Source organism: Rhinolophus ferrumequinum, chromosome 3 (assembly GCF_004115265.2).
Source record: "Rhinolophus ferrumequinum isolate MPI-CBG mRhiFer1 chromosome 3, mRhiFer1_v1.p, whole genome shotgun sequence".
NCBI lineage: Eukaryota > Metazoa > Chordata > Mammalia > Chiroptera > Rhinolophidae > Rhinolophus > Rhinolophus ferrumequinum.
In genome coordinates this window covers 82,637,953-82,663,844 of record NC_046286.1, presented here as the reverse complement: position 1 = coordinate 82,663,844, position 25,892 = coordinate 82,637,953, and the positions used below count along the sequence as shown (strand labels likewise).

Here is a 25,892-nt window from a genome sequence, read left to right as displayed (position 1 = left end):
AATGTAATTATCGGCTCCTCTGTTTCATTTCAGGAACGCCATGAAGCTGTTGTACGACGTACGATGGAAAGGAGCCAGAAGCCAAAGCAGAAGCATAACCGGTGGTCTTGGGGAGGCACTCTCCACGGGAGCCCCAGTGTCCACAATACAGGTAAGCAGTGACCACTTTCCAAATCACTGTGTTTTTTTTCCTGGACAGTAAAAGTGCAGTTGCTTCTTTCTTCTGAGTTTGTGTTTGCAAAACAAAAACCCTGCTGAAATAATTAAACTACAATTAAATGATGCTTCTATTGTTTGAGGATAAGAGGGTGATGGAGGTAAGAAAATAAGGTTCTCTTCCTTAACACAGGCTGCTTTTCTCATTTGTTACTAAAATTATTGAAGAGAGAAATCTATGCAAGGTTTCCAAATATACATGCTAGTTTCAACTCTATATTATTTTAATTAATTTGCATAGGGTTTCAGGATTATAAAATAAGTTAACCAGTTCTATCTTTTACTCTAGAAGAATCATAGTAATTTTCATCAAAATCAATACTATGAGCTTATGTATTCTGACCCTAAAGTATATGCAACATTAATTCTCGCTAAGAGGAAGTACAGGTTTCTGAAGCTAGAAATAGATGTCTAAGCTGTTCCCTTGTTCTTAAATGGACATAAAATACTAAAACTTGAAATTAGTGAAAGGCTTTATTTTTGTACTGTAAATTCAATACACCTTGAATTTTATATAGTGTGTCAGTTCTTTTTTATTTGTGTGAGTCTAATAATTTTTTTTTTTTTTTTAATTTACGTTGAAAAATCATTATCTTACATTCTGTCCCCAGGTGGTTTTGTTGAGTCATCATTCACCTTTCTCGATTTAGCAGGCGTGGACCACCACTTCACAACTTTTGGTGGTGCTAGAAAATCGGGTACAGACCTCCCTGTGGTTGCTGATTGCCTGGCCTGTAGCTAACACCTCAGACCTAGGGCCAGAGTTCATCAATAGCTGATCCATCACCACCCTAGTCAGAATGCTTGCTTAATATCCTGTTGCATAGACCTAGATCTGGGATATAGCACAGTGTTTCTTAAGTGTGGTAATATACTCAGATGACTTAAAGGTGTTGAAATAATTATATGTGCAGTGTTTATTTTCTCCTTAAATGATCACTTTAGATGAAACTTTAAAAAAATATATTTTAGCTAATAAATTACCTGGGATCAAAGTACATCCAGTTTATTCCCCTCCCCACCCCCACTCAATACTGCTGTTGCCACTTTTGTTTTAATCTAAATATGGATTTTTATTTGTTTGCTCTTTTCTCTTTCGTTTTTAACATACAGTGTGTCTTTCATAACTCCTTCATTTAAAAAAATCTATAATCATGTTACCACAACTTACTTTCCTAGGGCAGTAAGCCAAAATTGAAACCCCTTTTTTTGTTGGCTCTCCACAACCAGAGGTATTCGTTGGGGCACATATCAACCCTGTGATCATAAGGCTCATTTATGTATGATATTTCATTCTAGGGATAGTTTTACATACATTTTCCATGAAGAAAAGCTGGCATGATATATATTTTTATAACCTTACTGAGTTTTCTTTTACTTGGCTTCATGTTTTACACATAATATGTCAGGAGTATATTCTGTTACAGATTTTCAAATATTTTTAAGGGGAAATAAAATTACTTAGCTTTAATTATTTTCTTCCACACTCAGAGTTGAATATATGACCTTTATCACTGCCATTCAAAGCAAGAGAAGCTAGTGTTGTATTTGTAGGCCTTTGGGTAAAATACATGTTTATAAGGGCTATGAATTAAAGAAAATTGCTGCTATACTAGAACAGAGACATTTGGAAATAATGGGAATTTGCCAGAATTCTCAAAGGTCAACATGATCTGCTGTGACCTTGAAAACAGAGATCAGGTCTTACTCATTTTGAATACCTTGCTGTACAACAATGCCTGACTCATGATGGGCACTCAGTCAGTGTGTGCTGACCAACAAACAGATCCTAGAAATTAAATTTAATACAGATTAAATCACAGTCTTTGACTGCTCACACATCAGCTAGCCCTGATTTGTACAACTGTGTCCTTTTTAAACCAGTTCTTCAGAAATCCTTTTGTGAATTTGTTTTGTTCTGTGAGAAAAGAAATTATTTTAAATTGTCTTATTAGGTATTGAGTAATACAATAAATACATGTTATACCTCCATAATTTTAACCGTGCAGGATAGGCCTGCATGTAGACACAATTTACCCCCAACTAGAGCTTCACATATAAAGCAATATCAGGAAATGTATTGCTGTAAAATCACCCAGAAATGACTTTCCTTATCCTTCGTTATGCCCTTGAACCTCACGTTTCATCAAGATATTCCGTTTGATATTTTACCTTAAATCATTTCTTATGTTAGGATTGCCCTGACGGCCCATTAATTAAGTATAACTTTGAGTCACAGAAATGATTTTTTTTTTAAATAATTGCTTCAACCATAAAATAATTTTCAGTAGAAGATAGGAACATCTGATGTTGGTGTAAGATGTTGCGTATCCCTGTACACTGTAAATAATGGTCAGAAATGGTTATTCTGTGGGAGAAAGATTATTACAAAATTTTTACCTACCAGGGTTGGTTAGACCGATAGGAACTGGGTTTTGAAGGCCTCTCCTCTCCCACAAGGAACATTTTGGTTTGTTTTTAAAAGAAGTGAGCAATAGAAAATAAAACAAAATACAGCAAAGCCCTTTTAATTTTGGCTATTATAGGTCAGAACATCTACCTGCCTCCTAGATAAATATAATGAGATTTTTTGACGTTTATGCAGTTGTATTCAGGGAACATGATTTATGCTAATGTGAGTATCCTTACAACTTGGTTCTGTTGTTCAGACAGCAAACTAACAGAGCTGATTTTTGCCTTTTAAATGTCAAATGGCTGCTATGTCTCTCCTGACTTGAACTTGAAAAATTACTCTAAAATTACTCAACTGCAGGATGAACAGTATTGTTAATAAATTTAAGGAGAAAGAATTCTGATTTTTTTAAATATTGCTGTCAGTTTTGTTGGGCAAGTTTATGGGCTGTTACTACACTTATGAACTACAATAAACTCTGTTAGAAGCACAGAGGTGTGGTGATCCGTAGATTTTTAAAAAAGAAACGCTGTAGTGGTCAACCTTCCCACACCTACAGTGTTTCCTTTTCTTTCTTTCCTGCGAATCTGTTTTTCTGTAATGAACTTGAATGCCCTGGGTAAAATGACTCTATAAGCAAATGTATCTGCAAACACGAAGAACCTAGTGTTCTTCTTTTAGTGTTTGCATTCTGTTTTAGCAGCACTGTTACTACCCCATTGTCCCTACTTTGGGCAATGGTAAAGGCACTCACCTTTCTGGTCCTCTCTCTGCTTCACAGTCTGCCTCCATCATTTCAGTTGCCCTCCTTCATCCATTTGTTGCATTGTAACAATATGCTTGAATGTCTCTGGCTGACAACCCGGTGAGCTGAATGTTTGTTTTATCCTATAAGAAAAATGAATTTCATTTCCAGCCTTTAAGTTACCTTTAAAATGTCCACTTAGAAAACTGTGCTGTTCTGAAAGATCTGGTCATAGAGCTGAAAGCATCCAATCCTAGTTTTTCCTTCCATCAGCGAACTAGGAAACTGCAATCCTGCATGCTGGCTGTCAATTAGCATTATCTCCATTTGTTTTAGATCCAGACAGGCGGTCAGTTTCCACCATGAATCTTTCGAAACATGTTGATCCCGTCATTAGCAAGCGGCTCTCCTCTTCATCTGCAACTTTACTAAATTCTCCAGATAGAGGTACAGTCAAAAGGAAAACAAAAGTGTTCTTTTATTTACTTAATGCTTTTTTTCCTGGATGTTTACAGATAAAAATAAGCATCTGAAGTTGCTTTCCCTACGTTTCTTAAATAGGAAGAAAAAAACTTCAAAGTAAAAAAGCAGTAAACGGCTGAGCAGCATTTTCCTTGCGACAAGAACATTTCTCATTTTAGAACTTGGCTGAATGGTTGCATTTAGCAGTGATGAAAGCGGTGCTTCTCTCAACTCTTTAGTAAATGAGTTTACAGCTCCAGAAATCACCCACTTATCCACCAACATGCAAATGATCTATTATGAACATTTATTTTACTTCAATCACATTGTCTTTGACTTTTTCATCTGTACGTTGGGAATTCCAGGCTTTGGCGTTCTAAAAAAAAAAAAAAAACAAACGTTTTAATTGATTCATGTTGGTAGATTTCATTTTGCTAACTTATTTCCCATTTAACCAAACCTTTCTTACTGCATTTCTTGTGCGTGTGTGTGTTTGGTTTTTTGGTTTCTATTCATTTACTCTTAAGGGGTTTGGCCTAACTTCAAGAATATCATCAGTTTAAACCTAAAACTTTTAAGAATCATAGTCTTCCACTTAACATTTCATTTAAATTTTGAGTTTTATTCATCCCATGGATTTACAGTACATGAATGTTGTTATTTATAAAATGAATATTTTATTTTATATATTTATATATCCTGGTAGGAAAAACGAAGCTTTTAAGATAAGCTACTTGTTTTACATAACTAAAGTGATTTTAAATTAAAAAACAACAGCAAAAAATTATTGTGCAATATAAAAATGTATACTCTTTAAAAGTAACAAGTTGTGGTTACTTTAAGTGCTTTATTAAGAAACTGGGAAAGGCTCAGTGTTTATAGTCTTGGAAAAGTGTAATGTGTGCATGTCTCTGTGTGTATGTGTATTTGTATATTTTATATTGTATAAAAGTTATGGTGTCATTGTAATGTACAATATTATATGTGTTGATGCTGTTTTATAACTAATCTCTTAAAGCAGTAAATGTTTGAAAAACTTCCTATCTTTGCCTTTTAACTTAAACCACTCCTTTTTTCTACACCTAATTTGCCTAAATCAATATTAGACATGTAGTCAAATTTGGGGCCTTTTATATGTCCGAGAAAAATATTATGAATTAAAATTCCTTTCATAAGTAGCCTTTCTTTTCAAACCCATCCTCCTAATATAACATAAAGTATAACATGGGAATGCTATTCTCACAGTTATCTATTCACCTCTGAAACGGGTCACTTACTCAGCACTTTAATTTCATACTTTTGTGAACCTGGATCTAAGGCAAACTACAATTGGGATTTTAAAGTACTTTTAATTAAAATTAAACCTTGCTTAGTGCCTCCTAAAGTCCCACAGCTGAAATTGCTGTAAGGTTGGGAGTGTGGAAATGGGCAATAAACCAGATAACATCCTACCCGTGCTTCTGTGGAATGATGGATGATGCTGTGTCAACTAGAAATAAGAGGTTTTTTAGATTCTGCATGATAGTATCTGACTGGATATTCTTAAATAGGTTCTTAGAACTAGGAAAATTTGTTGGGTTGCTCATCTACTGTCGTTGGAGTAAGAGTCTCTAAGAAGTGAAGGGCCCAACTTGATATTCCACAGCAGAAGAGGGAGTAGACCATAGGAGAAGAGGGAGGAGGACAAAGACCATCAGTTCCTAACCCGTGTTGTTGCTACACTGCATCTTCAGGTTTTATCTTCATGGATGTCCTTCCTTAGATCTACTCTGACTCCATGCATTCTTCCTTTGGTGAGGTTAAGGGAAGTTCAATAACCAATCCATAGCTGAGGTCAGGAAACTGCTCTTTGAATCATGGTCAGGCCTATAAAATTGAATACTACGCTGGACTAATAGATTAGGAGGAAGAGCACTAAATTTGGAGTCCTGCTCCTCTTGCCCTGTATCAGAGGAACTGTGAACCAGTTCCTGGAACTTACAGGCAAGCCTGGCCTGGAAGGAAGATTCAGTTCATCCAGGGGCTCCCATATGGTCCTGGAAGCAAATTTTTTGGAGTTAAGCGAAACCCTCAGAAGGACAGTGAGAGGGCTAGGCCTTCTAATGATAACAAAATTTCTTCTGAATTTGCACTTCTCTATTTTAGACATTTAAGTAACTTAGTTTATTTTCTTTTCTGCTGTTTTTTTACAGTTGGTTATGCTTTTATCAAATTAGAAAGCATTCTTATCGAGTTATTAAATTAGAGGCATTTGCAGACAAATCTCTTGGAGGGTATTACACCATTGCTAGATTGTTTGAGCTACTTCAGGCCAATAGTACAAGCCTTAAAACTGATAATAAAATTGAGGCTCTGAAACTATCAAAATTGACATTTCACTGAAATGCACTTTTGGTTATCAAAAAATACTGAAATATTTTCATACTAGCTGAGAAATATCCACGTCCCCAAGCTGTGCTTCCCCAAGCCCTCCAGAGCTAATGACCAGTCTCCGCTGGCTCTGTGCCCAGGCCCTACCAGTTTTTAAATATTTTGATTATCACACATGAATGTAGTGTCACATAGACTGATAAAATAACCTGAGTTAAAAGAAAACCTCTGATCACTAAAGATTTCTGTAATTGCTGCAATAGAGAGAACATTGCCATTAGAAATTTTTGCATTAAAAATGTGTGTTTCTTATTAACCTACCTGCTTAAGCAGTTTTCTTCTCAAAGACAAAGAATAAGTAGTTTGAAAAACGTAAGAATGAAGTTGCCTACTCTTTGCTTGATATTAGTCCATAAATTTTTTCCTAGAACCTACTACAGGGAGTGGTAGTAGGTTCTGCCCACTGGCGTGTTCCATGTGAGCTGAGCAGGGGTTTTTGTTCTTGTTTTGATTTGAATTAACCGCCCTCATTTTAAAAATGCAAGATCTCATATGCCATTTAGATTTCCTACTTCTAATGAAAAATCAGGACTTGGCAACACTTGCCTGGTTTCTGCATGGCACTCATCGTCGGAACTGAATAGTGGCTCCCTGCTTGTGCAGGAGCGTGATAGTACAAATATCTGTCATGTTTGTTTGCCTCCCCTGGTCTGGGTGGTCTGTTATGGCAATTTGTCAACATCTCATTTTTAAGTGCTTAGATACCATGTTTCCCTGAAAATTAGACTTAGCCGGACAATCAGCTCTAATGAAAAATTAGTATAAGACCCAGTCTTATTTTACTGTAAGACATTATATAAGACCGGGTCTTATATTAATTTTTGCTCCAAAAGGCGCATTAGAGCTGATTGTCCGGCTGGGTCTTATTTTCGGGGACACACAGTAGGATCGATACTTTAGAGCTATTTCGTGAGAATTAATATCTCTTCCGTCAGGAGCTTATTGTCTTAAAATCTGGCTCCTCTAGCTGGAAAAAAAGAAACCAATAAACTTACTCTCCTGTCCTAACCCTCAATGAAAAGTTCTCTTTTGGGAGAGATCTGTCTCTCTCATGTTTAGGGATTACTTATGAATGTGGTAAACATGAAAACGTGTTTCTCTTAGCATAATCTTTCCATGTCGGAGCTATAAAACAACTGTCTTTGGATTTGCTTTAAACACAACTCAAAGAGGGTTTTTAATGATCTTCATTTAAGGCAAATTCTTTGGTTGATGCTTGAAGATTCACAGGAATAGAGTAATTGAGCTTCTTAATCAAGGGGGTGAGGAAAAGACATGTCTTTTCAATGATAAACCATCTCTGCAGTTCTAAGCCAGTCAGCCTACAGAATTTATCTAAGAAAGGAAACATTCATCTCTTCTTCCCTTTCTCATCTACTAAAAATATAGTTCTGTTGAAGATTTTCACTTAATCCTGATCCCCATTGATCTTATTCTGTGAATGTACTCTGATTTAGGTTACATTATATTCCATTGCTGACACAAACATACACATCCACTACTAGTCTAGTTTATAATGAGCACTTTTCCCATTGTATGCGCTACTACCTGTGTAACTATTACATTAGTTTTTATAACAGATCTGTTTATTAATATCTTTCTGTCTGATAAGATTTAATTTAACCATGAAGACCCTGCTAATAAACAGAAAATCTAGTGAACAATTCACTAATTCTTAAGTTCACCAGAGCCTTGATCAGAATAGCCACTCTTTTAAAATAAAGTCAGATAATTAAGGTTCTTACTGGAGATTGGTACCGCTTCCAAATAGGAGCAAATATTTTCTATAACAACACTTAAAACGAGAGGGCTCCTAATAACTAAAACTAATTTCCTAGAATTTCAATATCATTTTAAAATACAAGGTGTATAAGATTGTTATAAGAACAATTGCTTCAGAGGTAAAGGGATTTGCAGCTGCTGTTGTGGTGCAGATCAGAGTGGCCTTGTCAGGTTTAGACAGTTTTAAAGACTTTTATAAGTGACTTGAAAGTGTGTTCGAAAATAGAGATATATGACCACTTTGCATTAATGATAGTTGTAGGATTTTGTAAGCTTCTTTGCTGGTATTTTTGGAAAGTATCTTCTATATATTTTCAAGGGCCATCACCAGAAGCTAACCAGTTAAGCGAAATAATTTATAATTGGCGTGCATTTTCTAATAATGAACTTGCCAAATCCCAATATAATGTGGGACCTTACACTATTGCATTATTTTAAATTTATTTTCCAGATTCCTCACTCATTCACTACTAATCTCCAATATCATGTTCATACTGGATTTTTGGCTTTTCTGTTTAATTTTACCTTACGTCAGTTTTACCCTTATCCTCCACCAAAATTTTTATGTTATTGCCGAACAGAGACTTGAAAAAACCTGGCTAGCTGAACGGACAAGTCAAAAGGAAATTTTATACGGAACCTTTCATGAGTCCTCTTGTGTTATATCTAATTTCCCCAGTTGCCCCAGTAGCAATTCATGGAGACGAGCAAAATTTAATGGAGACCCTTTCTGTCTTTATTTATATATAAATCTAGACTTGCATTAAGCCGCCATAGCCTCTGTTAGAGTTGATTATTGCTTAGGAAACCCTTTGGCTGAGGTGTGTGCCATCAGTCCGCTGCCCGTCCTGACGAGAGCAGATAGGTACAGGTGGAGTCAGCAATACATGCCAAACCTATGGTTGAAACCACATTTCTGTACTGTTACCTGTTGATTACTAAAGGAGGGTGGTTAGAAAACTCTGCGTCTATAAAACGGATATAGAGCCTGCTACAAACTTAACATTTGAAGAAAGGCAACACTACAGAATAGCTGCTCTTTTGAGCAGAGTTCTTGTTGCCCTGAGTCTTCACCAGCTGTCCTCCTTGGAAAGCCTGGTCTCTCTCGAAGGCCCGGCATATGGAAGTGATAGGTGTGATGCTCTGCGCCCTCTTGCCCCTGGAAAGAATGATTGCTAACATCTTGCTTATGTGGTGACGTTTAGCTCGCCGCCTGCAGCTCAGCCCATGGGAGAGCAGCATTGTTAACAGACTACTGACGCCCACACATTCGTTCCTGGCCAGAAGTAAAAGCACAGCTGCCTTGTCTGGAGACACAGGTAAATTTGTCAAGGTGCAACTTTCCTGGAGAGGTAAAGTCTTCCTTTTGAAGCACATCTGAGCCTCCAGTATTCATCTAACCACATCTCTGTTGTTCCCAGTGTGTGCTTCTCTCTCCTCCGGGTGGAATGGCTTTGGAAATGTGGCTGTGGGTGTTGGTTTCATGCCCCTCGCATTGTTTCTTCTGAGCGTATGTCGTAGCATCTTATCTGGACACCAGATGCCAGGCAGTCGAAAGGATGCCCCTCCCTGTGATCAGAGGTTTCAGATGCTTCTGTCTGTTCATAATATTACCAGGAAAACCTATCCCTTCCCTGCCTTTCTTTCTGCCCCTGCATCTAAGCAGATGACCAGAGGTAGAAATAATTTAATACACTAATATGCGGACTTGGGAATAAATCAAAGCACAAGCCCATTTACGTGTGGAGTTTGATGCTGTGGCTGTTGGCGCAGTACTTGTCCTCCCTGTGCCAGTCTTTTATGTGTAATCTAGGAAGAGCTCCTCCCAAAACTCTAAGTAAGACTTGTGGAGAAGGCTAATTATGGTGTTGCTATTTGTTACATACTTTGACAATACGTAAAATATGCCAAATACTGGTTATTATAATTAGTTATAACTCCTCTACATTTTGAAGTACAAAACGTGCCTAAATGAGCCAATTAATTTAATGAGAAGTTAGTGTAGCGCCTACATCTACTTGGAAAGAAAGATACATATTAGGCTCTTGGCAATGTCTGTCTCATGGTGAGTTGATTTGGATTTTCCCAAATACCTTTGGGCACACTGTTATATCTGTATAACCAGTCTACCAGTCCTCATTTGGCATTTAGGAAATTGCATAGCCTCTTCATGAAGATCCCTTTAAAAACCACTTTGCTTTTGCAAGCCTCTTCATGCTCGTTAGCCCTCTTTACAAATAATAATTCCTGGTGATTTTATGATGTCTTTTATCTATGGTGCCCAAGGAGCTGATATCAACACTAATTCTCATAGCACCCCTGGAAGGCAATCAAAGCAAGCGCAGGCATTCCCACAAGCTGCCTGTGGAAACCAAGTGCAGTGACAAAAAGTGACTTACACTAAAGCCACTTAGAAAATCAGTGGACTGGATCTCAAACGTCGTTACCTTCCATCCTTGGCACCCTGTGTGATGCTGTGTCTACAACTGTGCATTCAACTAGCTGGACCACAATGTTATGTGTTTTCTGTAAAGTAACTCTCTTGTCAGCTGTCATGTTGCATTAGATTTTTCTGGAGGAAAAAAAGTACAGCTTATTTCAAGACAGTTTATTTTTTATGCCTATGAGTGGCGTACTTTTGTACAAGTCACAGAAGTTTTTCTTTATGTCCAGCTAATTGATGAACCTTTAAAACTGCTTTTCAGTTTTATTTCATAGGATCAAAATAGTAGTATATAGCTATCATGCTTATGAATCTCCACACTGTATGTTTTCATGCTAAAGGACTGCCTCACAGCTAGAAAGTTGTCTGTCTTTGCTATTTCTGTCATCACTAACTTTTGTCAATTCTTTCATTCTTCCTCTAGTCTTTTCCAACACCATTTCCTCATTTTCCACTCATCCTGCTTCCCATCTTGCCACCTTTCTTCATTATTATGCTCAGTCAGGTGCTTTTTTCTGCTAATTGGCTCTTCTTTACTTTGCAACTTTTCCATTCGCCTCTTCACAAATTGATACATTTATGTAATTTACTTTAGCGTGAGGCAATACATGGCATTTTCTTGAGTTGCCTGTTTTATTAATATGTGCCTTAGATCATTGTTAACTATTATTTCATTGATACAGCTTAGGTTTAATGAACCCAAACTGTTGGATTTTAAATTTTTTCCATTTGAAATTATATATGTAAACATCGCTTACATTTATTTTGTCAAAAACACTTTTCCATCACTTCTTTTTCCATCTATCGTTAATTATTCTTTCTTCTCACTTTAGCATTGTCCCTTGAGTTCATCTTATATCCAATTGCCATTGGCAAGAGGAGTACCTACGTCCAGAGCTAGGGTTACAGTAGCAGATTAAAACAGTCATCCTTACCCCTAAGCTGTTGGGTGATTGCAAACTCCCAGAACAAGCAGTAAGGGCAGCTGAGAATCGGAAATCATAGTCTCATGCCTTTTATTTATGGCTACTGCTTTGGGTTGACTTTTCCATACCCATGTTTTAAAATACATGTGATTATTAGAGCTCAGGATTAAATAAGTTATTACATGTAAAATGCTTAGAATAGTGCCTGCACATATAGGTACTCAATAAATGTTATTCATGTTATTTTATTATGTATTTTTTTTATTCTTTGTTACACTCCAACTACTTGAACTGCATTATCTTTTCTCTTCACCCATTATCTCATATAGAAAATTTTGAATGATTTGAATTAATGCACACTTGCTACCAAGAGTAGGAAGAAATACAGATATTGTGGAAGACTTCCTCAAAGCCATTTCCATAAAAGAATTTTCATGTTTCATAAAACTACTTTGGGATATGGAGGACACTCTGGGGAAAAAAATAAAACAACTCTATATTGCTTTCACTTTTTTTTCAGAAGGGCAAGATTATTAGAATAATCAATTTAAAGGTTTCAGGTTTTTCAGTAGTTGCTCTTCAGAAAAACAATGAATCTTATGAAGTGCAATATCTTTAGAAGGAATTTTTAATGTTTGGTTTAGCCTGGCAATGTTCCTTGAACAATGAAATTTGAGGATTTTTGTAAAGACTACACTAGATAGGTTTAAGATATTTTCATCCTTTGATTGATAGTACCTCAGCACCATAATAAAGAATGAACCAGAGGCATAATGAGATTGGCTTATATCCAGAATAGTTTTGGATATGCTCTATAGATATACCTTGAAATTACTGTTTTCCACTAGAGGAAAAAGAAATCATATTTCATTCCTTTTTCAGTGTCAGACCCATGGCCTCAAAGCAGGCTGTTGTCTAGAGTTTCTCGATCCTCCAGCAAGGTTAACGGCCTCTGGCTGTGCCCTGGGCAGTGTGTGCCTCTCCTGGTCATTAATCCCACCGAAGTGCCTTGTGCCAGGATGTTATTCTTCAAATGTATCTGATTGGCTTGGAAGAGTTTTGCATTAATGAACTCTTTCCTTGTCTGGGAAATGCAAATACGACTTTGCTATGGTACTTGAGGAAAGGTTATTTTCAAATTATTTCTCCTGTGATCACAACAAGCCAAATGACAGAAGGTCCTCATTTCTCTCAACACATAGGAATCTTCCTCCATCATCAAGGTCTAAAACAAAGCTTTATGTAAATTCCCTAGTACGACACACATATTCTTTTCAGGAGAAATGAGGGAATATGAAGTATTTTAGTTTATCCTGAAGATACAGAGTTCTGTTTTCAGATGATTGGGGAAAGAGAATGCAGTTTCCAGTCTGTTCACTGCATTTACCCTTTAGTGATAACCAGAAGCTGCTGCCAGACATTTGATGGAAGAGAGCATGTAAATAAAGATGCAATCTGATCAACTTTCGGTATACAGATTAAACCAAACGAATATTTTTTCGCTCTAATTCTGAAATTAAGATTATCCCGAATGTGTTCTGTGAACTTTTGAGTTTTTAATTTATTAATACTATTATATTCAGCTGACATAATGGTCTCTTTAAAGGGTTGCTACTATGGCTAGAGATTGGGTAAAACGATTTTATAACATGGTCCAAATACATACAACTCGCCTCAGTACTCATGTTGAATTGTCTTATTTTTGATGGAAACATGATTTATAGATAAGATCTAAAAATGAACCTGGGGCCTAGTACCCACACTTTAGATATCTATGTAGTGTTATATGAATGTCTTTCAACCCACTGTTGCTTAGAATCATTTGATTAATGACAGTGTTTCTTTGAAGGTGAATGGTTAGAAACTTGGTTGTTTTTCAAAAAAATATTCCATCTTGAGTAAAACTGTAAAAGCTATTCATGATTCAACTTTATTTTTGGCCATTCTAACATATGTGTGTTCTATTCACTGTTTTAAATGATGACATCCTCTGTCTCTATATGTTCTACTGCTGCTTGTTATAAATCATCAAATGCCTTGGCTTTTGGGGAAACCCAGAGCATGCATTTGATTTGCCTTTGGATAGATAAAACATTTACAAAAAATTTTTTCTGGAAATTATTAGTTATCCTTGTAAGAAGACTTAACAACTACTAAGACTTGGTTGTTTCACATTTTAAAACTTCTGTTGCTTTTTTTCCACTGGCTGTTGAACTTTACTCCTGAAATTGTTGCCTGCCTGCTTGCTCGCTTCCTGTCTTTCCACCTTTTGTTCCATCTTAAAGCTAATTAGGAAAAAATCTCATTATAAAGCAATCCTTATATAAAAATTATCTACCACTGATGTAGTAGCATTTTACCAGAACCATCAGTCTGTAGGAATATAAGGCGATTGCTTCCCATAATTATTGGATTACATCTGTATCTTTAATCAGTACTTAGAGCTTATATATTCCACGTTTTTCATTTGGACACGCCTTCCTTTTGGATACCCTGTAAACTGATAGGACTGTAAGGAGAGCTGAGTATGATGGTTCTGGACACCTTTAGGTAATAACATCTTCTCCCTACTTTTCTCTCTATCTCTGCTTTGCTCCTTCTTCTGAACCTGCTTTTGGCTTTCCTTCAACTGCTCCTCTGGCACTCTTGTGTGTAAAACAATCACCTGCACCCTAGTTATCCCCATTTGTCCTCGTTCAGCATCTTGCAGCCCCATCAACATCATGCCCTACAAAGCTGCACACTCTAGAAATCCGATGGAGCGACCAAAATTCTTTGTCACGCCACCTGAGGGCTCTGCGCGAAGGAGGACTGTTCATGGCACAGCGGTGAGTAGCCGTTGGGGGCGACCGGGCCCACCTGTGCTATTTCTGTGCAGTGGACACCACCCCAAGGTGCGGTGTGGATGGAAGATTGGGAGGTGGCAACATCCGCCAGCCCATCTTTCCCACCAGGCCTGAATCTGGTTGGCTGGGTGGTAGTGTACCCCACACTTCCTTTCCACTTGGGGAATTTAGTCCCCCTAAAAATGTGAATTTGGAAATGAAAACAATTCATTGTTCAAGGATGTATGTATGTATGACTAAAGCACCGTGCTGGTGCCTCCATACAGATAAGTGCAATGCCAGCATACTTGTAGTTCTGAAAGTAGAAAATCTTTGAAGAAGAAGTGGGCCTGGACTGCTGCCTCTGCATTTTATTCCAACCATATCCAGAAGTTGGATGAACTCTACATGTGGTTCACTAAAAAACAACATGAAGAATTTTTATCTGCATCTTTAATCCTTGTCAAGTCTCAGATCCTAAAATATAGTAACAAAGTATTTTATCAACACTAGTTATTCACTAAGTAATTCTTGAAAGGCTGTTGGGCTGTGTTATAAACTCAGATTTTCCAAGTAAAGAATATAATTTGTACTTGTCATTACTGGCAAAGTGACTGAGCTAACGTTAATTTTCACCATGCTATAAATGCAATGAGGTAACTTGTACGTCTCCAGGAATCCTTCTTCTTTGTTTTAAACTGTGAGTTATTTGGTATCTGTTCAAAGATGTAGATACTGTTCTACGGTCTTCAGACATTGTACTTCAGTCTTAAAGGACTCACCAGTCAACCAGAAGATCTCATTGCTTCTCTCCCATGGTAATAGCATGACCCATTTAATGCAAGACTGGAACAATTTTTTAAAAATCTTACGGTCCAACAACAATTCAGATTTATAAAGCTAATGGACGCTTAAAAGGATTTTTCTTAGATGTTTGAGGATAATTCTAGGATTGTGAGAATTTGAAGTCTTTGCTTACAGGCAGTTTTCTTTCAACGCTTTCGGGTTTTCGGGAATCAGCATTTAATTCATGATTGAGTCAGAAGTCTGGGAAGTTTTCTGTCATTAGCACATTGGTCCTAGCTATGGGCAAAAAGCAGTAGTACAGCAGGGAAGCTTTAGCCAAACATTAGGTATTTATTGGTGAGGGAAAAACATTAACCAAAGGAAAAATACCTTGCCTTGGATAAAAACAAAAATTAACACTCCAGGAGGGAAGGATGAGAGCTTGCCCTTCGCCAACTGATTAAAAGAGGGATTTCATCACATGATCCAGAACCACTACTTTCTCACTTTTTTTCTTTCTTTCTTTTTTTTTTCTTTTTGCAATGCTTTCCTGTTTCTGTATTTAATCTATTGGCTTTCTTTTCACCTCTTTACAACTAAATATTTAGGCAAATATCTACTGACAGAAAATGACTCCACAAGTCATGTGTACCCTAGAGCTGCACTTTGGAGTCCAGTTGAGCAGCTAGCCACGTGTGGCTATTGAGCACTTCAAAAGTGGCTAGTGAGACTGACAAACCAATTTTAAATTTAATTGAAAACATTTTTTAATTGCAGTAAAAAACATGTAACAAAATTTACCGTTTTAACCATTTTCAAGTGCACAGTTCAGTAATTTTAAGTATATTTACACTGTTGTGCAACCAATCTTCAAACTTTTTACATCTTTCAAAACTGAAACTATACCTGTTAAACAACTCCCAATTTCCTGTTCCCTCCAGCTCCTGGCACCCACCATTTTACTTTCTGTTTCTATGAATTTGACTGCTTTGATACTTAAATGCAATATAAATGGAATCATACAGTACTTGCCCTTTTAAGACTGGCTTATTTCACTTAGTGTGATGTCCTCAAGGTCCATCCATGTTGTAGCATGTCACAGGAATTTTGTTCTTTTCAAGGCTAATATTCCTCTGTGTGTGTGTGCGCACATGTACACGTTCATGTCTACACATGTACATATACATGTATATACAACACCACATTTTGTTAATCCATTCTTCTCTTGAGGCATTTGAGTTGCTTCTGTCTCTTAGCTATTGTAAATAGCACTATAAATATGTGTATGCAGATACCTCTTCCATTTGTTGTCTTCAGTTCTTTTGGATATATACCCAGAAGTGGGATTGTTAGATCTTATGTAATTATACTATTTATTTCTTAAGGAACTGTCATGCTATTTTCCACAGTGACTGAACCATTTTACCTATGCGTACATTCCCACCAACTGTGCACAAGGATTCCACTTTTTCCAAATCTTCGCCATCACTTGTTATTTTGTTTCGTTTTCTTTTATAGTAGCCATTCTAATGGGTATGAGGGGCTATCTCATTGTGGTTTTAGTTTGCATTTCTCTAATTATCAGTGATTTTGAGCCTGTTTTTATATGTTTGTTGGTCGTTTGTATATCATCTTTGAGAAATATCTACTCAAATATTCTGCACATTTTTAAATCTTAATCTTTATATTTTTGTTATTGTTGAGATGTAAGAGTTGTTTATATATTCCGAATATTAATCCTTTATCAGATGTATGATTTGCAAATATTTTATCCCATTCTATAGGTTGCCTTCTTACTCTGTTGATTGTGTTCTTTGTTACATGGTAGTTTTTAAGTTTAATGTAGTCTCATTTGTTTATTTTTGCTCTTGTTTCCTATCATATCCAAGAACTCATTACCAAATTCAATATCATGAAGCTTCCCCTATGTTTTCTTCTTTTATAGTTTTAAGGACTTTTATAGTTTTAAGTCTTACATTTGGTCTTTAATCTATTTAAAGTTAATTTTTGTATATAGTGTAAGGTAAGGGCCCATCTGCATTCTTTTGCATGTGCATACCCACTTTTCCCAACACCATTTGTTGAAGATGGTGTTTTCTCCATGGAGTGGTATTGGCACCCTTATCAATGATCCTTTGACCATAGTCACAAAGATTTATCTCTGGGCTCTCTATTTATTCCATTGGTCTAGACATGTGTCTTTATGCCAGTACCACAGTGTTGTTGTTTTTTTAATTAATTAAATTTATTAGGGTATACTACACTGTTTTGATTACTGTGGCTTTATAATACTGGTATATTTTGAAATCAGGAAGTATGAGATCTCCAACTTTGTTCTTTTTCAAGATTGTTTTGGTTATTTAGGGTCTCTTGAGATTCTATATGAACTTTAGATTTTTCTATTTTTGCAAAAACGAATGTCGTATTTTGATACAGATTGCATTGAATCTATAGATTGCTTTGAGTAGCATTGCCATCATAACAATAATAAGTGTTCCAATCTATGAACACAGGATATCTTCCCATTTATTTATGTCTTCCTTAATTTCTTCCAGCAATGTCTTCTAGTTTTCACTGTATGAGTCTTTTACCTCTTTACTTAAGTTTATTCCTGACTATTTTATTCTTTTTGATATTATTATAAATTATTTTCTTAATTTGCTTTTCAATTTCAAATTTAATTAATTTAGATCTAAATTAAAATGGCTACTATTAAGCACTTAAAATGTATTTTGTGAGCCTGCATTTAATTTTGTATTTAATTTAATTTTAATTTAATGTAGATCTAAATTCAAATAGCCCAATGTGGCTAAATGGTTACCATATTGGACATGACAGATTTAGGCCATTTCTGTCATCACAAGAGGTTCTGTTGGACAGCACTGCCTTGGAGTTTCTGTCTATATAGTCTCTGTTGGAGGTTATTTGTATTCTAAACCTAACTCTAATTGTAAAATTAGAGTCTTTGTCTTGCTGGTAAGTTGTCCAGACCATTGACGTGAGCAGCTTGCTGTAGGTGTTCCACCTTAGCCTGTGGAAAGTGTTAACAAGAAAGATTATTGTACAGACCTCTGACTGTTTACTCAGATAATGATGAGACTCAGGAGCACCATTACCCATGTGGTTCCCAAATAGGTGTTTGGGTACAAGACCAATGAAAGGACATTAAAAATCACTGAGAGGATAAAAACATCTATCTGCTTAGGAGGGTGTTACCTCAAGTAGTGAGCGTTTTTCCAAACTGCTTCTCCCTTGCTGTCCCTACCCCTTTCAGTTGATTTAAAGAAGGTCAGTTTTAGGAAAGAAAAAAATTGGTTCAATGACACTTAAAAAAAAAAAAAGAAAAAGAACCCAATCTGAGGATTATATACCTTTATGTAGGTTCATTCTCCAATATCAGTCTTATTAACGTACAGATGATGAAATTCATCCCCAAAATCTCCACATCACAAATCACGCTTCCTTGTTTTCCCATTCAGATCTCTCCTTGATCTGACTTCACTCTAATTAAAATGTTTTGAGTAAAAGGAAAAAAAGCTACCCAAGCTGCTTAACCCCAGCCTCCCTTGTGAAAAGTCCTGGGCCTTCCTCTCTGGAGACTGATCTGCCAGAGGCATAATTACTATCCTGTAAAGCTGCCAGGGGGGGTCCCATGTGGTTGTCTAGTGCATGGAGAAATATAATGATTGTGTTTCTCTGAACTTAGGGCTATAAAAGAGAGAGGGAGAGAGAGAACATGCCCTTCCACCTCACATCCAGCATCCGTAGGGCTGTGTCTCCATCTCATCCCAAAGCCAGAACACCAGCTTCTTCCAGACTTTGGTAAGTTAAATACAAGAGGCTGGCTGGGTTCTTCCATGCTGGAGAAGTAGTAGCGTCTGTCCTCTGAAAGGAAGTTGATCACCCCACATGGTTTGGCCTTGACTTAGGGAATAACGTTTTTCCTTAAAGGAAAGAAAAAAAACCAAAAAACTGAAATGGGTCACTATGGTGAGTATTTCCGCATTTGCCACATAAAAGACAAATGCGCAAGGCTGAATACTTTCATTTCTTTTCCATATTGGTATTCTGGGACAATTACATGATAGGGGGCTCAGGGAAGGAAGATTCTGGCAAGCCTATTCATACATGTCCCCTTCTCTTTATGTTGTTTGTTTGTGTCCCAGGATCCCATCCAAGTCCTTTCCTCATTTGCCTGGCACACCCAGACCAACATCTTCCCTGCCTCCCGGACCAGTCAAAGCTGCCTCTGCTCCAGTCCGGCCCCCTTCCCCTGGCAACATCCGCCCTGTCAAGAGAGAAGTCAGAGTGGAACCTGAGAGAAAAGACCCTGAGAAGGAATCTCAGAAAGTTGCCAACGAGGCCTCACTAAAGGCCAGAGTACCTTTAGTGAAGGTGGAAGAAGCCACAGTTGAAGAGGGTACACCTGTTGAACCAGAGGATGTCCCTAGTAAGAATCAACTAACTGGCTTGTGACAGAATGTGGTTTGCTTGCTCTCTCTTTTTTCCTCCTGTTCTTCTTTTACACAGTGCCCCCCACCCCTCTTATTAGAAACTTGGAAATTTTACTCTGAGGCTAATTTTGGGATCTTATCCTAAGTATAGTTTTCTCACATGTAAAGAAAGTGGAATCCTATATCCAAAAGTCTATTGTTGGAGTTAAAACATATTAATTCAATTATGGTTTCTGATTCCTTTTATGATTTTCACAAAATGTGGTGTTCAGAGCACCTGCATCAGAATCACTTGTGTTATCTATTGCTGTGTTACAAATTATCCCAAAACTTTGTAGCTTAAAACATCCACTAACAGTTATTCTATCACACAATGTCTTGGTTAGAAATTTGGGAGCAGCTTAGCTGGGTTGTTGGAGGGTGGCTCACACACACATGCTGTGGCAGGTAGCCTCAGTTTCATAACATGTGAACCTCCTCATAGAGTTGCTTGATCTCCTTACAATCTGCTTGCTCTGCTGGCTTCCCCCAGGTGAATGATCTGGGACAGAGAATCAGGAGGAATCCACAGTATCTTTTATGCCTTTCATGCCGAGTCTCAGAAGCCACACACACAGAAGTCACAATTTCAGTCATATTCTAGTCATTGGAAGAAAGTCCCTAGTTTCAACTTGAACTCAAGTGGAAGGGATTAGTCTCCACCATTTAAAGGGAAAATTTTCAAAGAATTTATGCGAATATTTTTAAACCACTGCATCTGTGATGTTTCAGACTGCAGAGCCCCAGCCCTACCTCCGATCTACTAAGTCAGAATATGTGGTGGATCCAAGGAAGCTGAAGGTTACTAATCTCATCCGTTGACTCTGACTCCTGTGCAGGATTACCAGATGAAGTAGAGTGGCCAGAGTCACCCTATTCCTGTGTTTACTGAAGTATAAGGACCACTGGCTTAGCCTGTGTGCTGGGCAGAAGTCAATTTTTTTTTCCAAAACACCCAGTGGATTGCATCTCTGCCAGGCTAACCAGATGCTACTTAAAAGTTTAAAGTCAGCTGGAACTAGCAATTCAATATTTCTGGTTGATAACTGTCTTTATTCAAAATTTTCTCCTTAAGATTTAACTTTAATATAGAGAGTAGGGGCAAAGAAAGACTAGATGACTCAAGATAAATGATAGTGTTGTTAGAGAATGGAGGAGTCCAGTGTTTGTTTGCATAGAAGGAAGAAGAGAAAGGCCAAAGAGCATCCTGAGCATAAAGAAAAATCTGTGGGAACAAAAGAAGAAATGTAAATATGACTGGAGGGTCTGAAATGCTCAGGTGCCAGAGATTGCATTCCACTGTGATGCCACGTTGTGGGTCTCTCTGCTGCACCAGCTCTTTAGGTCATTGTCCTGAATGTGAATAAAGTCAGAGAACTTCTGCGCCCATCCTGCATCTTGGCATCAAAAGTGACAGTGGACACCTGGCATGTATAAGGAGTATGAGTGCCAACTCCTGAAGAAGCTCTTGGTTCCTCCCATCCCAGACCTGGAGACAGCTCTGAGTAGACAAAAGGGACATCTGAATTGGGTGTCATCTTCCCAGCCTGAGTCTGGGCTCGTGACATGGACGCTGAGGATGGTCATAGAAAGGCTTTAGTCCTCTAGTCATGAATAGTCACTAAAGAGGGAGTATTTTAAATGCAATGAAAGGCAAATAGAAGATCTCACCATCTTTTTGCTCAGGGTATAACTTTCCACAGAACCTAATGTGAGAGTCTGTACTGAATACACATTCAGTATACGTTGTTAACTGATTTAACTTGTATAAAAATAAGACTTGATGAAGAGTGTCAGCTTTGTTGGATGTCTCACTTACACATGCAACTCTTTGTTACCTGTTGCTTGGTTACAGATAGAATACAGTGAAACTGTGAGAACACATAGTAATAAACATTCCCTTTTCTTTTATAATGATGAATTCTAGGCCCAGGGTGTGGGGAATGCTAGTTTTTGTTTTGTTCTTTGGGTTTTGTTTTCAGTTAGTTTTCTCCTTATACCTGTTTGTACAGCTGCTCCAGCTTCGGCCCCAGCTCCTGTCCCAGCCCCCACTCCAGCCTGGGTCCCAGCCTCAGCCTCGGTCCCAGTCCCGTCATCCACTGTGACTGCCAGTGCTTCTCCGAAGACCTCTGCAGGCACCACCGACCCAGAAGAGGCCACAAGGCTTCTAGCTGAGAAGAGACGGCTGGCCCGAGAGCAGAGAGAGAAGGAGGAAAGGGAGAAGAGGGAGAGAGAAGAGCTTGAAAGGTAAAGGAGTGACATTGCTAAGTGATATCATAGTAATACCTTGATACCTTAGATTCAGTCTTCATTCAAAGAGAAGAGACGGTAGCAGTGAGGAAAGTAAATGGATTAGTTGTTTTAGAATTACTCTTACCTGGTGTTCCTCTGACCACTATGTGATTGTTTTTAATCACATTTTCTTATAATGACAATACTACATTAATGGAGAAAGATTTAAAGAATAAAAATAAATTACCCACAATCTACCAGTTTTCAGTGATTGTGTATATTTTGGGTAATCCTTTCCAGTCTCTTTGAGTAATTGCAGGTGTGTACACATACATAAATACACACACACACACACACGCACGCACACTTAACATAATTATAACCACAATAGAGGTACAATTGTACAGTCTGATTTTTATTTACTTATCTCTGATCTCCATGTTTCCTCATTATCTTACTAATTATCGTTTTACAACTGAATAGTAAGTATTCACATTTTCTTCTTTCCAGATCTAAGTCCTCTGAGAGGGTAGCAGAGCGAGACAGTTAAGTTTCCCATAATTGCCTGCCAGACAGTATGCTGGGACAGTTTGCTTAGTTGGGCTAACAAGGCTAACGTCAATATAATTGTTCTTCAAATAAGCGGAACTGCATCTTGGGAAGGATCGCAGCCCCAGTGCTGGCCTGCCATCTCGGAGCTGGGCCGCCATCTCGGAGCTGGGCCGCCATCTCGGAGCTGGGCCGCCAACTCGGAGCTGGGCCGCCATCTCGGAGCTGGGCCCCAACAGGGAGCTTGCTTACATGGGCCATATTCCTCCTGTCCTGTAACAGAATATTATAACCTTTATTTATTTACAAAGATTTTCTTGGAAAGAGAGGGGTTTCAAAATTCATTACTAAATAGTCACGTTATTGGGTTAAACAAGTCTCTGCCTTTAAATGATACTTAAACTGCATTTCCTTTTAAAAGACAAGCTCTCCCCCAAATATTAGGAGTTACGTTTTGCTTCTGTTTACCACAAGGCACCATGAGGCTGGGACGATGAGGAAGACGAATAAGAGCGTGGCTTCCCATTTTGTCCCTGAACGATGTCGAATGTATCCAGTGGAGGCCTTTGTGCCAAACCTCTGGCACAAACTGTCCTGGCAATAACCACCAACCCAAGCGTCTCTGCCAGGAACTCGCCTCATGATCTTTGTTTTGTTGTCTTTTTTTCCAGGCAAAAGAGAGAGGAATTGGCTCAAAAGGTAGCGGAAGAGAGAAGTCGCCGGGAGGAAGAAGCCCGCCGGCTGGAAGCCGAGCAGGCCCGGGAGAGGGAGGAGCAGCTGCGGCAACAGGCGGAAGAGCGGGCGCGGCGCGAGCGCGAGGAGATGGAGCGCCTGATGAAACAGGTCGGGCCGGGGATCCCGGGTGGCCACGTGCTCGGGTGGGGCGGGGGTGTCATCCGGATGAGCAGAGGAAGATGGGCAGTGTCCTGTTAGCGTTTTTCTTGTCTGCGCACGTTCTCCGGCAGCCCTTTGGCCTTTGCCTCTGGGTACCCCGACAGATTGGCGCAGCAGGCCAACCCAGCCTGTTTGCAAGAAGCATGTGACAATTGATTGTTTTCAGAAAGAGGAAGAAGCTCGTGTTCGTGAAGAAGCAGAGAGGGCCCGGCAGGAACGAGAGAAGCATTTCCAGAGAGAAGAGCAGGAGCGCCTGGAGAGAAAGAAGGTAGTGGCTTCTAATGCAGAAGACTGGAGCCCTAATTGTTCTCATTCTACACTGGAAGCTTTCTAAAGACCAGGAGACTAGCTCATTGCCATCAGAAAACAAATGTGTTCTGCCCATTACAGATAAACTCAAGTAGCTCTCAGTGATAATAATTCCCTCCAAAGAAATCACTATTTGTATTTCAGCCTTCACCAAAAACAGTTACTTCCAATTCATGGTAGTTTAAGTCAGTTCTAACTCTTTGGAGTAACTCCATTTAAGACAAAGCAGTGGATATTATATTTTCCCAAAATAACAGCCGTTGTTTTAATGACTTGCTATTTGCTTAGTAAGTAAAGCATGCCAGGCTAGTTTTCTTTCTATATCTGATGTTTGTTCAATTCTTCTTTGTAGCGACTTGAGGAGATTATGAAAAGAACCAGGAGAACAGAAGCTACAGATAAGGTATTGAGATGGCCATTTTTAACTATTCTTAATGGCTTCTATTTTTCTTTACTTCACTAGGAACTTTGACATTAAAAAGTGTTTTTCCTTTTTTTTGGTAGAAAACTGTTGATCAGAGAAATGGTGATATAGCCAAGGGAGCTGTCACTGGAGGAACAGGTACTTATTTCAAAGAACTCAAATCAATTTAAATATAGAAGTTTTGAATTGACTTTGTAGAGGTCAAGATATTCGTTGATTGATTTAAAAAAAAAGATGTCATTGACTCACAGAAGCTTAGGTGTGTGTCATGTAGTCCACAAATTTTCCCCTTATGTAAAACTCAACGTTTCTGGCATGTGTTTTCTCACATTTGTATATACTCTGATGGAGTGCTTAATATCTTAAATCATTTTACATCTTACATGTATCTGTGAGTATATATATTGCTATGTATCTGTGGGTGTATATATAGAATATATACTATATATATATAGAGAGAGAGAGAGAGAGATTTATGTGTGTGTGTGTGTACACACACAATTAGAACAATTTTGTTTGATTTGCATTCTAAAATTTCATTTAAACTTTCACATTTTGACAACCTGTACTACGGCAGTTCTCAAAAAAGGATTTAAATATTTTAGTTCTGACTTCAGAATAGAGTTAAAATTAAAAATCTGCTGAGATTTCATTAGAAAGTTGTTCGTATGCTATAGACTTTGGACGTAGATGAGTAATGTCTTGGTGATTTTAAGCCAGATTTGGTTTAAATAAAAATAAAATTAACTTTAGTGTTTCAGTACTCAGGTTCAGTTCTATTACCCTTTTTGTGTCACATGCATCCTGCATAAGTTTTCTTGTTTAATTTTTCCACTGCAGCCTTGTGAGGTAAAAGGTTCTTTATCTTGGAGTCAACAGCATTTTCAGAGACCTACTACTTGCTAGGCCCTTTTGTAGGTGCTAGTATTCAGTGTGACCGAGCCAGGCAGGCTTCCTATGCACACGGAGTGATAGGCCCACCTTGCACAGCTGGAGCCCCAGTCACCACCTTCTAATTCTGGTCCTTCTGTGATCCCACGTGGTCTTGATGATTGTACATACAGGTGGTTGGTAGGTAGCTCATCATTCAAGTCTTCCTCTTTCCTCATCTACAGTTAGAAGAAAGGCCCAGAGATACCTCAGTTTCTTTTTCTTTTCTTTTCTTTTTTTTTTTTTTTTAAGACTGGAGTAAAGATCAAATGAAATTATCTGAAAGGTCATTCTCTGCAAGCTCTAGGGGTTTTCAAATATAAAATATTTTTATTTGGGGATTTGGTTTTATTTCAATAGAGACTATTCTAGTTTCTCTATGTGGTGATTCCTTTAATGGTAGGGTTTTCATGCTCTGTTAAAGATGCCCTAGTTGAGTATGTTTGGAGAGTAATACTAGTGGTTGCATATTAACCCCATTGCATTTTTAGCAGGTTGTCTCCAAGAATGTTGTACTAGGTAGGCTGTAAGCAGGCATAGCACCCACTGAGTCATCAGCATGTGTGTTTCAGGATGTAAATTACACAGCTCAGGATTATTTGAGGGGCTGATGCTGTAGTGTGTACGTAGCCCGGCCCCTTGTTATTTGTTTATTTTTTCCCTCCAGGCTGTTTCGTTATCAGTTCTTTCAGTATTTGTACCTCAATCCAAGAATGAACAAAGGCAAAAGGGAAGGCAAAACTTGTCAATTGTCATACCTATGTTTATCAATACTCATAAGAAATTGGTTTGCATTAATACCATTTAAAAAAAAAAAAAGACCAGAGGATTATCTGGCTAACAAGTATTTCTCTTCTCCCAGTCCCACACCTGGTTGAAGGCTGAATGGTGTTACCAGTGCTCCAAAGAGAATTCTAGGGCAGGCAGGTAGGCAGGTAGGCAGGTGAGTTTACAGACCTATCAGAGAAGTCTTCTCAGAGGCTGTCTGCCTTATTACTTGCTTTGCAAATTTTGGCAGCTTTAAAGTTATCCA

General features: G+C 38.1%; 1 protein-coding gene across 8 annotated transcripts in view; it reads left to right on the top strand.

Moving 5' to 3' along the window:
* The window catches only part of MAP7 (microtubule associated protein 7), a 153,552-nt gene that overhangs the window by 115,612 nt on the left and 12,048 nt on the right, over nt 1–25,892 (top strand). For 4 of the 8 annotated variants that reach the window (XM_033103500.1, XM_033103497.1, XM_033103498.1 and 1 more), the window contains 11 exons: nt 34–151; nt 3,711–3,821; nt 9,254–9,367; nt 14,094–14,245; nt 18,735–18,850; nt 19,195–19,478; nt 21,534–21,768; nt 22,974–23,145; nt 23,363–23,464; nt 23,858–23,908; nt 24,010–24,067. In XM_033103500.1, the coding sequence (XP_032959391.1) occupies nt 34–151; nt 3,711–3,821; nt 9,254–9,367; nt 14,094–14,245; nt 18,735–18,850; nt 19,195–19,478; nt 21,534–21,768; nt 22,974–23,145; nt 23,363–23,464; nt 23,858–23,908; nt 24,010–24,067 (1,513 nt within the window). The remainder of the gene's footprint in view (nt 1–33; nt 152–3,710; nt 3,822–9,253; nt 9,368–14,093; nt 14,246–18,734; nt 18,851–19,194; nt 19,479–21,533; nt 21,769–22,973; nt 23,146–23,362; nt 23,465–23,857; nt 23,909–24,009; nt 24,068–25,892) is intronic. The other 4 variants (XM_033103503.1, XM_033103499.1, XM_033103501.1 and 1 more) reach the window with 3 other exon arrangements.